At 39.1% G+C, this 16,368-nt stretch overlaps 1 protein-coding gene across 1 annotated transcript; it reads right to left on the bottom strand.

The window, feature by feature from the left end:
* Positions 1 to 1,776: 1,776 nt before the first annotated feature.
* On the bottom strand, positions 1,777 to 16,341 carry MCEE (methylmalonyl CoA epimerase). Its single transcript, XM_004693079.2, has 3 exons — positions 16,257 to 16,341; positions 9,574 to 9,911; positions 1,777 to 2,134 (listed from the first exon to the last, which is right to left on the bottom strand). The coding sequence occupies exons 1-3, from the start codon at positions 16,300 to 16,302 to the stop codon at positions 1,982 to 1,984; spliced, it is 537 nt and encodes a 178-aa protein (XP_004693136.1). The 5' UTR covers positions 16,303 to 16,341; the 3' UTR covers positions 1,777 to 1,981.
* Positions 16,342 to 16,368: the final 27 nt, after the last annotated feature.

Raw genomic sequence — 16,368 nt, 5'->3', positions numbered from 1 at the left:
GGCTGTAGAGTTGGCTTCGTTCCCCCCTGGGGCCTCAGTGACTGAGTGCTGTGGCTCCTGCTGCTGGCCAGCATCGCAAGAGCATCTGACCACAGGTTGCTGGTCCAGGAAAAGGTCGACTTCAAAGTTGTTTTCTATTGAAATCGTATCATCTTTATATCATCACAAAGTCAAAACATCCTAAGTCAGACCTTATAAATAGGAAACTATCTGTAGTTGACATTTGAACAACTAAGATTTGAATTAAAACCAAAAGGCTGTTTTCTGCCTACAGTAAGCATGTAAAAATAAAATACTTGTCCAGCTGGTAAAAGGCACAGAACTAATAGCTATTCTTGCTCTACACTCAGCAGGATGGGGCCATTCATGCTCACACCCTGTAGCTGCTGGACCACTGTAGGTCACTTTGAGACAGAGAAGACTAGTTTCTGTAACTGCTAGCCCAACATGGGTATCAGATTGAAAAGCCCATAAAACCTTCTGTCCATCTTGATTTTACTACTTCAACAACTCTGAACCTTACTTTGATATTAATACAGCCACTCCAGCATTCTTCGTCTTGTTTGCAAAGGTTATCTTCCTCCATTCTCCTACTGTTAACCTGCCAGTATCACTGGATTTGAATTGCGTCTCCTGCAGATGCCATATGGTTGATTGGGTCATTTTTTACACTCTCCCATTTAAATACACTCCCCCATTTAAACCATTTACATTCACTGTAATTATTGATATGTTAAGAGATAGGACTTTCATTCTATTATTTCTTTTCTACTTTCCCCTCCCTGTCTTCAAGTTGGTTATCTGGACAAACTTCAGTATTCCATTTTGATTCACCTGTATTGCGAGTGTTATGTTTATTTTCAGTGGAATTGTCATATATACATGTAGTTACCACTCTATTAGTATCATTTATCTTTTCAAGTTGAATAGATACTTAGCCAACATTTAAGTCCCTTTATTTTCTACCCCACAACCATCTATATATTGGATGTTATACTTGTTTTCTCTAGTAAACTATGTATACATACCTACCCATTCACTCAACATTCAATCTCCACAAACTTAAAATGTGAACCCCTTTCTCATACACTATGTATGCATTCCATACATCTGTAATCTTGATCTTTTTTAATATTTCTATTAAAGACTCTGACTAAAAACCAGATAAAACTCTGAGTCCATCCTCAAGATCTATATTCCTTTTCAATTCACTCATACGTTATTTTAAAAGTATTTATAGCTACTTCATGAAGCAGTTTTCCCAACTGGACCATAGCTTCTTGGCAATGGGTTTCTACACACTTTGTATATTCCTGTGGGGTCTGTCTTGATGTTCCAACATTTGAGTGATAAACAACTACAAATTCGCTGTCCTCTCTCTGTCTGCCATTTAAAAAAAATTTCAGCTGTCTATACACCTACTAGATAATACACCAAGTTTTCCCCCAAACTTCCTTTATACATTTAGCACTAGCAGCCAAAACAAACGTCACAAGGAACTTGTGAACATGACCTGTTTCAGAAAAGGCCCAAAACTTTGATGTCAAACTGATTAAACAGTTTCCTCTAAAGCACTTGGTCCAAAACACCAGTAAAGCAGCTCTGCCCCCAATGCACTGCCCTGCAGCTCCCATAACTGCTGAGCCAGGCGTCAGTGATTCGCAGGTAGAATTCTCATCTGCCGAAGCACCTGTGTGAGTCACACACACACCCTTTCATGCAACATACTGTACTCAACTATGCCATTTTGGAACACAAAATATTTATTATGTGATTTTAGTAATGCTCCTTAAGTGTTTTATAATCAATGTTTTATTCCAAATCAGAGGAAAAATCAAAAACATTATTTACATATATGTTTTAATCTCTTTTTATCACTTTTCATTTTCAACTTTTAAGTGATGGGAGCAATGAAGGACTCAATGTCAAAGTACATTCTGATAAGGTTTTTCAGGTCAATCAACTTTCTTGAAAAAATAAATCAAGCTTGTTCCAGTTCCACAAGGACTCCACCACAGTCTTTAGGATGGAGAAAAATCACTGGTTTTCCATGTGCTCCTATTTTGGCCTCTTCACTTAGACTACGGATCTTCTTTTCTTTCAAATCCATCACAGCTGCATTTATGTTATCCACCTTGTGAAAAAGAAATGAGAACATATCTGAGGTCATAAAAATAACAAATTATATGCATCATAAGTCTCAGAAGAAACTTGGGGCTCCTGAGATCTGCTGCATCTCTCCATGGGCAGAACTGCTCAGAAATAACCATGAAAAATTGCCTAGTAGTCCAGAGAAGGAAAAGCAGTTGCCAGGTGAGCAATATGATTCTTAAGAATTTTTTTCATCAGTAAACATCTTCCTGATATAACTTACAATCATGCACCCTGAACTTTACACTGTTTTCTTCTAGAAGTACTACTGGTGGTACTTTGTGTATCCAATTCCGGGACTCCAACTAGACTCTGCTCCAACTGTCGGCATGTTCTGTACGTCTCTTATGCTCTATTCTGCATATTTCTTTCATATTCTTTTCTTCTTGACTTTGGGCTCCAGCCTCTAGAATTGTTTAAGATGATAAGTTTCTTGCTTTAAGACACCAAGTTTGTGGTCATTTATTAGCCCTAGAAAGCTAATACCATGTATATAGAAATACTTCAGTTAGTGGACAGTAGATGGCGGGAGACAAAAGAAGGCTCTGTGGTGCCTGCGGTCACAGAATCAGACTCCTGAGTTCATGAGTGTGTGAGACAGACATTACAGGTTTGAATACCAAGTCCAGTGTGTGGGTATTCTCCCATTTACCAAGGAATACTCCAAACTCCAGCTGGATGTCCTACAACTCAGCTCTGCACCTGGAGAGAGCAGCAGCTGCCAGAAGGCTCAGTCAAGACGGCCCCTCCCCAGGTGTCTGGGCTGCAGGTCAGGTTGCCCCCTGTGATTCCAACCTAATGGCTATTATTCAGGTTTCTGCAAACTCTTCTTGAGATTTGATTCATTTGCTGAGTGGTCAGAGAACTCAGAGAAACATTTTACTTACTAGGTTACCAGCTAAGAATATAATTCAGGAAACGTAAGAGATAAATAGAACAGTATTATAAGTAGAGATAAACAGGACAAGGAAGGAGAAAGGGCAGAGAGCTGGAGCCCTCTCTGAGCACGTCACTCTCCTGAATCTCCAAGCGGTCATCAAGCTGGAAGCTCTCTGAACTCCAACCTTCTGGGCTTTTATAGACTCCATTACATAGGTGTGATTGATTAACTCACTGGTCACTAGCCATCAATTCCTTCTCTAGTCCCATTCCCTTCCCCCACTGAAAGCTGGGGGTGGGACCAAAAGTTCCAACACTTTACAGTCACTTGGTGGGGTCCTAGGGTAACCCACCAGCCCTAGGTTGCCTAGGAAACACCAGTGGCTTTAAAGAGCTCTGTGCCAAAAGTGGGGACAACCGCCAAACATATATTATAATCACAATATCACAGACAACATATAAATTCTACTGGCTCCACATAGAAATATGTACAGATATGTGTGTATATGTACAGATATGTGTGTATATGTACACACTTACATGTCCTTGCTGTTAACTGAGGCAACCTAGAACAATACTCCTAAGCAACACACACCCCAAGAGCCCAGATCATGGAGTCTAATGCCATACCCCATTAGAAATAACCTGGGCCCCTTGGAGAAGTGGCTGGTACTAGGATGGGGCAGGGAATATAGAAGACTAACACCTTAGAGCAGCAGAAAGGAAGGGTCGGGGAAAGAGGAGGTATGTTAAAGGAACAGGGGAGCTAACCAGGATCCTATTAGCTAAGCTAGAATAACATGAACAGCAAAATAAAGCAGCGTTGGATTATAACCCAATATATAAAAGAGATATGTATGAGTCAAAACTGACATAATGATTGAACATATAAATAACTGAATAAGTGTTCAAAAAATTAATTAATGGGGGAAGAGTATAAAAAGCTTTCATGCAGAAAAATTCCAAATAGTTTATGGAATTATCAAGGAGACTGATTATAACTTTTCATCCCGTGGGTGTTTGTCTCACACAGTGACTTCTTTCTAACTATAATATGAGAATGAGATCAAACATACAAGAGAACAACTTTATAGTGGAGAATCTCGCTTAGGTAGGGGATTAAGGTCAACATCAGCAGGGTCAGTCACAGTGACTGCTGGGATGACACAAGGGATCAGCACTTTCCTGACGTGGCTCTTCTAAATGCCAGAAGCCTAGTCTTATGGGGAGAAAATCAGTAGATAGCCTCAACTGACAGACATTAGATAAAATAACTGATCAGAAGTCCTCAAAAATGTCAAGGTCATCAAACAAGTAGAGTCAGAAATATTCACAGGCAAGAGCACTTATGAAGACGTGATGACTAAATGTATGTGGTGTCCTGGATGGGAACAGAAAAAGGGCATTGAGTAAAAATTAAGAAAGTTTGAATAAAGTATAATTTTAGTAATATGCTGCTATTGGTCATTAATTATAATAAACATATTATGCTAATGTGAGATGTCAACAGTAATTTTAAAAAGAGAATCTTAAGAGATTAACAACCATTTGTAGCAAGTGGACCTTATTTGAATTCAGGTAGAGACACTTGTGTTCAATTTAAGAAATCTAATCTATGGATTGTGTTTATGACAGTGACAACATATTTTTCTTTTAAGTTTGACTGATACAATAATGTCATTGCGATTATTTCTTGTGGTTATTCTCACAAATGACATGAAATTACTTTAAAGTAGCTTAACAAAGTAAAAAAGAAAAAAGATCAAGCACATGAGGCAAGACCATACAATGATGGAATATGAGTGACAGGAGCTCATTCTTTTTTCCTACTAATGACACCAAATACAGTCATGACGTTTCCATGGCCCTTGATAGTCTGTTCTATATGTTGTCATATAGAACATGTTCTATATGTTCAATTATCGACGTTCTATCCAAACACAAACATCTTTAATTCAGGTGATACATCCCAACTTTCGGTTTATTGCTTCTTTACTATCCCTTAAGCCAAGAAATACTTCTAAGATTTACAAAGTTATAGCTATTTTTTGAAAATACCTATTTGACATTTTACTACCTTCTGTTTCTACTACTGTTTCTGTCACTAACTTTGGTTTTAGAGATCTTGCAAGATATCCCTCCATTTGTTAAGAGTGTTGCCATAAAATATGTAGTTCTTTAAGAACACTCCTAATGTTTTCTTTGGCAGTAATAAAAAGAGTGAAATAAAAGTGTCGTTTAATTTTCTGAATTGCAAGTAGACACATTATCTACTTTAAGATTATAAGAAATACAAAGCAATTTGATTTGGGAAATTAAGTTGGTCCCCCTACGTAATAAAAGTAATAGCCAATAATAAACCTATTTTAAAAATCTGCTTTTATAATCCTTCAGACAGTTACAGCTGTGCATCACAGAGCTCCTGACGATCTCGGATACCATTAGTGAAAATCTGGGTGATTCACTTAAACATCTACCCATCTTTGTTTTTTTTTTTTTTTTCCCTGAGGAGGGGAGAAGGAGCTCATCTGTTTCTGAGGATTTATGTTGGTTTCCCCCATCATTTGTAAATTTAGAGTAAGAGTACTCCAAATAAAAATTTTTTTGATTGTCACAATCAGAATTTTTTTTTAATCCTCAGTTGTTCCATCTGAAATGGGATCACAATCTTGTTTGAAGGCAAGGAGTTGGACTAAATAACTATGAAACATCTTAAGGCATAAGATTCTCACTGGCCCAATTTTATGAGAACTAAATTCACAAGTAATAATATGTCACTTTTTAATGATGCATGGCATTTTCATTGAAGCCACACATGTAGACTTTTAATTTTATCTAAAATTATAATTGTGTTAATTGGTATTAACACTAAATGGATTCAACCCTCAATCTGACATAAATCCATGAATTTTAAAAAGTCAACAAAAAATATTTCAATTGTGTTTTCCTCAAAAACTAAAAATTAAGGAATCATGCAAACCTAACATTGTTCTCAATGTGTGTGGGTTCACCCTTGTGTATTTTTGGAAATGATTTCACAAGGGCACGCTGTTTCTGAACTTCCACATTTGCTATCTTTGCTGCTCTTGGGTATGATGAAAGTTTCCTAAATGCTGATTTCCACGGCAATTTTCACCAGTTGCTATTAAAACATTAAAAAAAAAAAAAAAGGCTAAATTTGGTTAACTGACAGGGCTGTTTTAATACCATTACCATTTCTCCTTTTTCTTCTTTACTATTTGGTAATAAAATGCACTTTCTTTGATGAAATGATATTAGCAGTGGATGAGAAGTCAAAAAATTCTTTTCTTACTTAATTACCTGCAAAGTTAAAAACTTTGCCCATCCTTTGGCTGTGCTCTGGGAAATGTCATCCTCCTCTCAGACTCCCACATGTGGGACTCAGGACACGCAGACCACTCACAGAGCTTGCACCTGCCAAAGGGCGTCAACTACCTTACCTCCAGCCTGAGGATGGAATTATTTTAAAAGTATTTTAAGTTTCTCCCTACTGGACTGAAGAACAGATATTCTCCAGTATGAAAGAGGTAAATTACCTCATTAGCCTTTTACCTTAAAGTTACGTTAAGTTTTCTTTCAGGAAGACTATTGGCTCAATGAGAAAAGATGCTGCAGAGCTTCCTTCTATCTCATTTTTATTTTATTTCCCATTAATATGTTACTGACTTCCCAGTAAACATGCTGACTCTCTCGTGTCCACCAAAGCCCCAAGGCCAATCTACTGTCCCCTCCAGCCTCTGTATGCTCCGCCCCACCCCCCAACACTGGTAACCAGCATAGTTTTCACCAAGTCCGAGTCACTTCTGTTCTATTTTGCCAGATTGTTTTGCTTGGCTATTTATATGCCACAAATGAAAGAAATCACTCAGTAACTGACTTCACTTTCGGACTATTTCACTGAGCACAGTCACCTGAAGACCCATCCTCACCGTCCCCAAAGGAAGAGCCAGCTGAGCACCCACCCCACAGGCACCCCGCTGAGTCAGGCACCTGCATCACCCAGCCCAGCAGAGCCTGCAAGGTCTACAGCCCCATGACAGACCACGAGCTAGAAGTGCTCAGCAGGGCCCTCCCCCAGACTCCTCAAGCACAAAATGCTGAGCAGAAGGAGAGTTGCTTAATAGCCCAGAGTTTGGAAAAATATACACACAGTGGTCACTGAAATGACGAAAGAAATATGTTCTGAGTAGTTCTACCACTTTCTCTACCTTTTGGTGGGGGATGTCAGACCTAGGTTGATTTAGAATTGACTAAGTTATAAGTGGCAAGACAATCCTGAAATCTCAGCAGCTTCGTGCAACAAAACTACATCCTGTTCAAGAACAGGTGAGGAATTTTGCTCCATCTGGTGGCTCAGGAAACCAAGTTCCCTGCATCTGGTGACAACTTCATCTCAAAGACTGCTGGCAACACTAACTCTCAGATGTTTCCATCTTACAGCACATCTTTATTCAGAAACGCTCGTCCAGCAATACCATTTTTTAAAAAAGTTCCTAAGGGTGGTAGATTGGTCAACTTTAGTACCCATTTTTCTACTCTTCTTTTTATTACAATAGATGCCAAGTTTTAGGAGAGTATGTAACTGCCTGGCCAGACTCCACTTGTAGCCAAGTGGAAGAGGCTGGAGCCCAAGCCACATGATTGTGCATGGCGTGAGACTTCTGGGCTATCTCTTTGAAGACACTTGCAGGGTGTTCTCTCTGCCTTCCCGCCCTTCCAGCTGATAATGGCAAATGCCACTTAACTGGTAAGTGACATGTCATGGGTGGTGGAGCTGTCCCGTCGGCATTGGGACAGATCCTTTTTAGAATGAAAAATGAAATATCTATAGTTAAACCACTTTGTTTTTTACAGATGGCAAGAAATAATGAGGAGTGGAGGGAGGGGGAGTTTACACTAATGTAGCAATTGACTGACCAACAACTTCATATCTTCTCCCATGATCTACCTTCACCTTACATTGATACACATTTCATTCCCCCTTTATAATCTCTGCTTTTGAATTTGCTATTATATTACTGAACTTCACTATTCTTTGCTTAACTGAACTTCTAACTCACATAACTGTTTCCTTTGAAGGCACAAGCTCTCTGATGTGGAACAGATAGTGTAGTGCCAGAGAGGAAGGAGTGGATTCAAAGGCAGATGATCCTGCTTCTCAACCTGTGGAGGGGGGGTGGTCTTAGACCAACCCTCTAAGTCCAGTGAAATAAAATTCAAGCCAAAATTAATGTCCTAAAAAAGGTCCTAAAGGTTAAATAGTAGGCCTTGTTCAGCTACATGCCTAATGTCTCATGGCTCTCCCCTCAATATAAAGCTCAGCTAATACCATCAAGGCAATCTGGCCCTGAGGCTAACGGTGTAGATCCTGGAATCAGAACAAATCTGGGTTGGGTTTGAACACTAGTCTTGCCATGTACGCTATGCTCACCATGGGCAAGTTAACTATCCTACGTCTCAAGTCTTTTCACTCGTCAAAGGGATTAACAGCACCCTCACAGGGAATCTAGAAGAATCAGAAGAAACAGTGCTCACCGGACACTTCATGTGCTGCTAGAGGACTTCACTGCTGTGTGACTCTGTCTTCCCACAGGCTACTACTCCCTCTGCCTGGAATGCCGTCCTGGGACAGTCATCGTAACTCAGTCGGAGATGCCTCCCAACCCCTCTCTCTTTTGTGTGACTGATAACACGTTATTGATTCTGTTTATCACAGTATACAGTAATTAGCCAATAGCTGCCCCTGCATGTCACTGCTGAATTTCAAGTACTTAGTGGTGAATACATTTGAGGATTTCAAATGCTTGCAATATGAACTAAATCTTTGCATGCCTCTAGAAATCACCTCTCTTCTGGATTGGAAGTGAGATCTAGCTATTAGTTATGTCATTCCTTCTATCAAAAGAATTGCCCTATCAAAATAATTTAAATTGAAGCCTAACTGGCAGCACTGATATTCCATGAGGCAGCTCTCTGGCCACGAGCATCTGTAGATAAAGGCTCTCTTACAACAATGTTCCTGGCTAACATTTTAGGTTTTCTCAGGAATTATTAGCAGATACAAGTCAGAAAATCTTAAAAATCATAGTAATTGAAAATGCATTTTCTTTTATAATAAGGAACAAGATATTAGAATTCTAAGGATAGAAATAATTATAACACTTAGTATGCATATGGAGAGTCTTATGTTAAAAAGTCCTTTCAGTTGCCTAGAACAGGGAAAGCAGCTGTGCTCCTGACACACCGGAGTCGCTGAGGCCAAGACCTGGTTGAAGATTCAAAACTGTGCTTTTGTAGAGACTGCTGAATCCAGACTTCGATAGCATGCTATTATATATTTTTTGCAATTTTCTAGAGGGAAAGAGAATATATGGCTTCATCTTTGAGTAGGCCCAACACTACCATTCCCCCTAAGGGAGTTAATCACGGTCTCTGGTAACTGCGGCAATCCATGGACCAACAAATAAAAGACATCTGTAACAGGGAAATCGAAAACACCAAGTGTTACAGAAAGCAGCGTACCTCGATGCAGACGTGATGCATTCCTCCTGCCTTGTTTTTCTGCAGAAAACCCGCGATTGGACTGTCCTTCCCTAGTGGATGCAGCAGTTCCATCTTGGTATTTCCCAGATTGACAAAAACAACAGACACTCCGTGCTCAGGAACAGGGACCGCGTCACTGACCTGGGCCCCCAGAACATTCTTATAAAACGCCTTGGCTTTGTCCAAGTCTGGCACAGCTATGGCTACATGATTGAGTCGCCCCAGGTTCCATACGGGACCTGGTACTTGATTCGAGGACTGTGACATGGAGAAAGTTCTTACTGCTGAAACTGGAATGTGGAGTCTGGAAAAAAGCCCTGAAAAATTGAACAGCCATTGAAACACTGTTTTTGAGAATTAATGTACTACTAAAATTAAAAGACTAAATAAATAATACATACAAAATTATTTTTATACAGTTTCTTTTTAATTATTGAAATCAAACCAGGAAGATGAATGGAAAAACTTAATTCAAAATTACTCACTCTGCTCTGCCCATTTGAGTAACTGTCTGGAATTACAAAGCTAATTCTGAGCTGCAGCCGAATCCAGAAAAATGGCATGTTTCATAGTAATCTATATTTACTGATAAAGGTTAGCAACAGCTGCACTATCTTAAGAATTTTAAGAAATTAAGAATCTTTGCTGCATTCCACAAGTTTGAATGTGAGAGAGAAATAATGGACATTCAGTGATGAGAGCAAGCAATTTTCTTCCCCACCTATGACACAGTTTTTGTTTTCTATTCTATAGTAAGTTCATTAAAACCTTAACCACACAGTAATCTTTCATGTGCATTTGATTTGATGGTCAACTAAAGGAAAGCAAGGAGGGATCAAGAGGCACTTAAACTTATATGGATTTCCTCTCAGGCCAGATTTTTGGTTTCTGTTTCTAATGCTGAAGGACAAAAGTATGGCCAAGTGTATTCCAACCCAGTACACATGGACATAAATATGTAAATGAAAGCAAATTTCACAAAAAGAACATCCAGTCCTCACTAGATGTGATATGATGATATTTTCTATTGTGTTTTATTTTAGTTTCTTATAAGTACCAGTACTACCCTCTAAAAATCTACCTTGCTGCTTTGTTGTGAAGATTAGACAGTCGGTGTGAAAAATACAATACGGTGCCAACATTCATAGTAGGTGCACAACAAGTTTAGCCATTCTTGCCAATGACGTAAACTGTTTGCTAAGAGTAGCATGCCTTACGTGTGGAGACCAAGAAACTAACTCTTGAGGATATGGTGGTAGTGAATATAAAAAATGCTAACCATCAACAAAATCACTAGTTGCATTGCCGTTACATTTTCTCCTGTTCATCTGAAACAAGTACAATTTTTAAGGGAAACCCAATATAGATGGTATTTGTATTGAGAGTCCAAAGAGAGGGAGGGTCAATGAACTTCAGAGTAATCGGCACACTAAGTATTCGTTTGCTCCGTGGAATTTTAAGGGCATGCCATCTATTGAGTTTGGGTATTTCTGACTTCTCATTCCCAGTGTTATCTCTACAGAAGATGGGGCAGCTGGAGGCCCTCGGTGGCAGTGCCCTGCTATCAGCAACGGAACATATGTCAGAGGAACAAACTAGAAGGGTCCAAGTGAAGTTTTATATTCTCTGTCCGTTTGCATTTAGGGATATTTCAAACACTCTGGCACTGAAAAGGAAGCTCAAACAACTCATGTTACTAGAAGCTTCAGTATAATCTCTTTCTCCATAACTTACTTATCACTGGATTCTAACTAGGAAAAGAAGAAACAGTTTACTAGAATTTTTGGTTCTTTTTCCTTTAATAGAACACAAAATCCACTTTTTATGTTAGAAAGATAAGAATGTTTTTATATATAACAAAATCAAGATTTTGTGGCAGCTTGTGGGTATATCTTATCTCTAGAAATGTAAGATGCTTTGAGAAAGGATATGCTATTAGTTTACTTATAAAACTTTATAAAACTTTCTCCTTTGACTTCTGTCAACTTTGTAAAAATATTTTTATTTCAAATGGTAGGAATTCACAACTCTTTAATTTTAGGTGTCTCTGCCACCCAGCTCAGAAAAGTACAGCAGAATTGTATTACTTTGAACTCTGTAATGTGTAATTTGTGACTGCTCCAATAATGGTTACTTTGCATAAAAAATTACAATATATGTGTGAATAAATGTATAAGATACTTAAAAACAGGAGTGTTCAAAAAAACAAGAGTGTAAAGATGAGTAAGTACAGATTTAGGAAACAAATGACCACGCGTGTCGGGAATCTGAAGTGTAAGTAACACATATGCTTCCGAACCTGATGTCTTAGGTGAACACTAACTTCTCTCACCTTGTAATTGTTCTCATCAAATATTTTTAGTTCCATGATTTAAAAATCATGTTGCCTTTCTTTGGACTCAGATGCACTTATTTCACATCAGACTTTCCAATGTCTCCAAATAAGTAAAGGTTTAATCACATATGTGCATTATGGACACTAAGTAGCTAAAGAAATTATACATTCACTTAGCACATGAAGTATTGTAAAACTGTGAATGACCACTTGTAATAACATTTTATTACAGCTTTATTTAGATATAATTAATGTACTATAACATTTATCCATTGGAGGTGTACAATCCAGTGTTTTTTAAAATATATTTGCAAAGTTATTCAAACTTCACATAATCTAATTTTAGAATGCACAGTAAGTTGTTAAGTCTGAACTTTTGCCTATTTGCTTTATGTAAACAACATACTTAGAAATCCAATCATCTGGAGGATCTTCTAGCTAGTTTGGCAAGAAGTCCTTAAGTTTTCAGCATTTAACCAGATGATTTCACAGCCCCACAGACTTATTTTTAACTTGTTTAAAACTATGGTGAGGAATAATTTCATACTTATAATTCTAACTGCCCCATTTATATGTGACTACATAATAAAAGTAAATCTCTCTTCACAGTCATATGACTTGGTCACTCTTGCTATCTAACAGGTTCAATTTCTGTTCTGAAAACTAAAAACTAGCCTTTCATAAAGCCAGTCCTTCCAACTTGTAGAACTTGTGTGCTTAATCTGATCTAGTTTTCTGAGCTTCTCCTGCTTTTCAGTGAAGACTTAATGTTCCTTAAATGCAGGGCCTTAAAACAGAATTACCACTTCTAGGTATGCGTCAAAAAAACCTGAAAGCAGGGGTATGAGGAGGTATTGATATAGCCATGTACATAGTTAGCTGCATTACTCATAACAGCCAAAAGGCAGAAACAACTCTATTGTTCAAAAACAAATGGAAAGCTTAAAGAAAATGTGGCATGCACGAACAATGTAATATTCAACTTTAGAAAAGAACAAAATTCTGGTACATGCTAAAACATGGATGAACCTTAAAACCACGTCAGTTATAAGGTCAAAATATTGACATAGAATAGTCAACTTCATCTAGAAAGTAAGACAGTGGTGCCAAGGGGGCAGGGAGAGGGAGTAAGGCGGGGGTTACTGCTGAATGATAGAGATTGACTTTGGAATGACACGAATTCTGGAGACAGAAGGTGGGATGATCACATACAGATAGGACACCTAAATATGGCTAACATGATAAATTTTATGCTATTCCTATTTACCCACAATAAAAGAAAACGTTGGGTCCTTTAAAATTTAAGCATCAAAAGTGGTAGGATAAATGAGAGCCAACTTATAAATACACTATTTTCTTTTAATTTTCCTTTAAGCCAATATGTGTATGGTACAAAGTCACACGAATCATTATCAGTATTCACTCTTGCAACAGTTTTCTAACTTGTTGGAAGTTATACTCCCTTCTTATAACAACGATTACATAAAAGTATTTCTAAAATTATACATATATTGATATATAATATATTTCATATATATTAAGTATATAAACTTATATACATAAAAAAGCCTTTGCTCTAATTTCAAATTACTAGTTACATGCTCACCTTCAGGTTTTGTGTGTGAGGTTTGTATTGTGTGTGAGGTTTGTATTGTGTGTGAGATTTGTATGCGAAGCAGTGGGCCTATGGCTGAGAGTGGGGCTTTTGGGGTAGGCCTGGTCGAAATCCTGAGCTAGCCCAGTTGTGTAACTCTGACCCTCTGCTTACCCTTTCTGTGCCTTTGTTTCTTCATGTAGAAGATAGTGATCTTCACAGGATTGCCAATGAGGTTGAAAGGAATAGTACAATCAAAGGGCTCTGAAAAGTGCTTAGTAGAGAGTACAAAAAACATTCCAAGGATTATCAGTGTTTGCACTTTTAGAAAAGTGCAGCAGTAACCTATTTATAAATGTAAGCATTTCTGACTTCTAAGACATTTTAGTTTATATCTTTAAAGGAAAAAGGTGATCGTGTCCTTACCCTATACATGGTATTGCATTTATGTTTAAAATCCTATTAACTAATAAACTTGCTGTTATGTTTCGCTATGTTTTAGCGCACATGGTGTTGCTATACTTATTACTGTACAATTCACAACATACTAATTTTTATGATAAGAAGACTGCTCGTCTTTTCACTCTGGAAAATGTGGACTAATTTTAGAACACCTTTGGTAGCATTTCAGTATTTAGTGACCACTGGCATCCTACTGGAATAATGCTGCTGGTTATAAACATGTTCTTTTTATTGTGACATAAGAATATGAATTTACAGTTTTCCAAGTTAAAGTTAGTTACTTATAGTAACTTTCCAATTCACCCAAACTGCCACCATTTTTGTTTTACCCTGGGAAGTTCTCTTAATATCATATAGAAATAGAAAGCACATTTGTAACATTTGCCTTTCAAGAACCTATATGCTGGCTATTATCCTCCCAAAAGGCCCTGGTCTCTAGTCACCTTCCATACTGCCGGGTTTTACCAGTGGAGGGCAGAATCTCACAGCATAGCATTTTGCTGATTTGATCTCACCTCCCCAGTAGAAACCTACAGGTTTATTCTGTTAGAGATCAATACCACTAAGTAATCTTGCCCAAGCAGACTGTGAAATACATGATTTGAAGTGGACTGCATCGTGTGGTAGTTCCACTCTGCCTCAGTCTTCATGGTCATAGAATGGAGCTAACAGTAATAGTTCAGTGAGCACTGTAAGTCTCCCAGTAACTCCATGGAACAGGAGGTGCTATTTTCCTTACTTAGAACAGGGGCGCACTAAGTGGCAAAGTTGGGTCTCAAGCCCAGGACTGTCTGACATTAAAGCTGATGTTGCTACACCATTAAGCTTAACTTTTCTTGTTCCTCTGAAATTCTCCGCCGTTCTTTTGATTCTTAGTATCTGTAGAGTATGTTCTATGAGCACTATCTACTTTCAGAGAAGGCGAACAGATAAGCAATGACTTGACTTTTTTTTTGTTTGCAGATACTTATAAGGATACATGAGCTTAGATGCTGACTTGTAGTTTACCAAGGAGAGGAAGGAGAGGCCAGGATGGTGTGCTAGTATTAAAAACTGATGAGTGCCTATTAAATAGACATTTATTTTAATAAACTGTGCTCGGCCTGTTATATTTTTCCATGTATACATATCAGCTCTTTAAACTGATGAAGAGCTGAGACAGAGAAACTATTATAGATGACTTTGAGCGTCTCATCATAGTCCTGGTGACTCGTGTTGGCAGCTGTACAAGAAACTTCGTGATTAGCAAGAAAGACAGTGATCAACAGAGAGCTGGTTCAGTTTGACATGGAACTTCAAAGAATAAGTAGAACTACAAGTCTCAAAAGATGGACTAGAAAAACGTTCTAGGAGAGAAATCTGACATTAAGAATTCATCCTCGTTCACGTTCTGAAGGCGCTAAGCTGAAGAATTTATCATAAGTGTTCTGGAATAATGTTCTAAAGTCAAAATGTTCTGAAGCATTACCTCTTGGTATTTTCTTTCTAACAAGGAATCTCAGATTAAGAGAAACAGCTGTTCTCTGATGAGAGCAGAAGTGGAGAGAGAGAAAAGTAGACTGACAGGGGAGTCAGAAAACTAGTTATTGCCATTGCTGATCTCGGTAGTCAGAAAACTAGTTACTGCCATTGCTGATCTGGGTAGTCAGAGAACTAGTTATTGCCATTGCTGATCTGGGTAGCTTTTTGTTTTTCCTTAAATAAAGCTGGAGCGAAGTCAAGGCACCTTTCAAATCTGCTTGCTTTTATCTTCCCTGTTTACGTACAAACAAGAAATACACTAGGGAAAAGCGCCCCTCTGACATTCCTAGAACAGCTGACCTTCAAGTGTTCCAGCGGGGTACTGGCCGCGCTTGAAGTTCAGCGGACAGCGCTGCCCAGGTCTCCCCTCCCTCCCGGGTTCCCCCCAGTCTCTCACGGCACGTGCATTATGCCCCTCTGCGTTTACTCCAATTACTCCGTCCCGTCTTGCTGCCCCTCGGGCAGGATCCCCCGCCTCAATGGGGCCACAAAGGAAAAGAGGCGATGACAAGTGGACAACTCTCCCAGGGAAGCCGTGGGACTCAAGTACAATGTAAGAAAACCCCGGCGCTAACCTGAAGCGTTCGGGGAAGGTAACTTCAGCCTAAAGCTGCTGACAGCCGCTGCAGAGCGCGCCTCGGGGTAGGACGCAGCTCTAGGCGTTCCGGCCCCAGCGCGGCGTCGCCCTGCCCCCGGCTTCCCGTCCCGCGCGCCCCGCCCCCGGTGAGCCCGGACAGCGCGGGTATTCACCTAGGGCGCTCGCAGCCCTCGCCGCCGCCTTCACCACGCGCGCCATCTTGGAGAGCGACCTCTGACAGAAGAGGCGCGTCCGAAGGCGAAGGCAGCTCGGCGAAGGGCGGGG

Source organism: Condylura cristata, unplaced genomic scaffold (genome assembly GCF_000260355.1).
Source record: "Condylura cristata isolate star-nosed mole 26May11 unplaced genomic scaffold, ConCri1.0 scaffold00035, whole genome shotgun sequence".
NCBI classification, from domain to species: domain Eukaryota; kingdom Metazoa; phylum Chordata; class Mammalia; order Eulipotyphla; family Talpidae; genus Condylura; species Condylura cristata.
The sequence above is the reverse complement of the archived record's forward strand: the minus strand, read 5'-3'. Positions and strand labels throughout refer to the sequence as shown.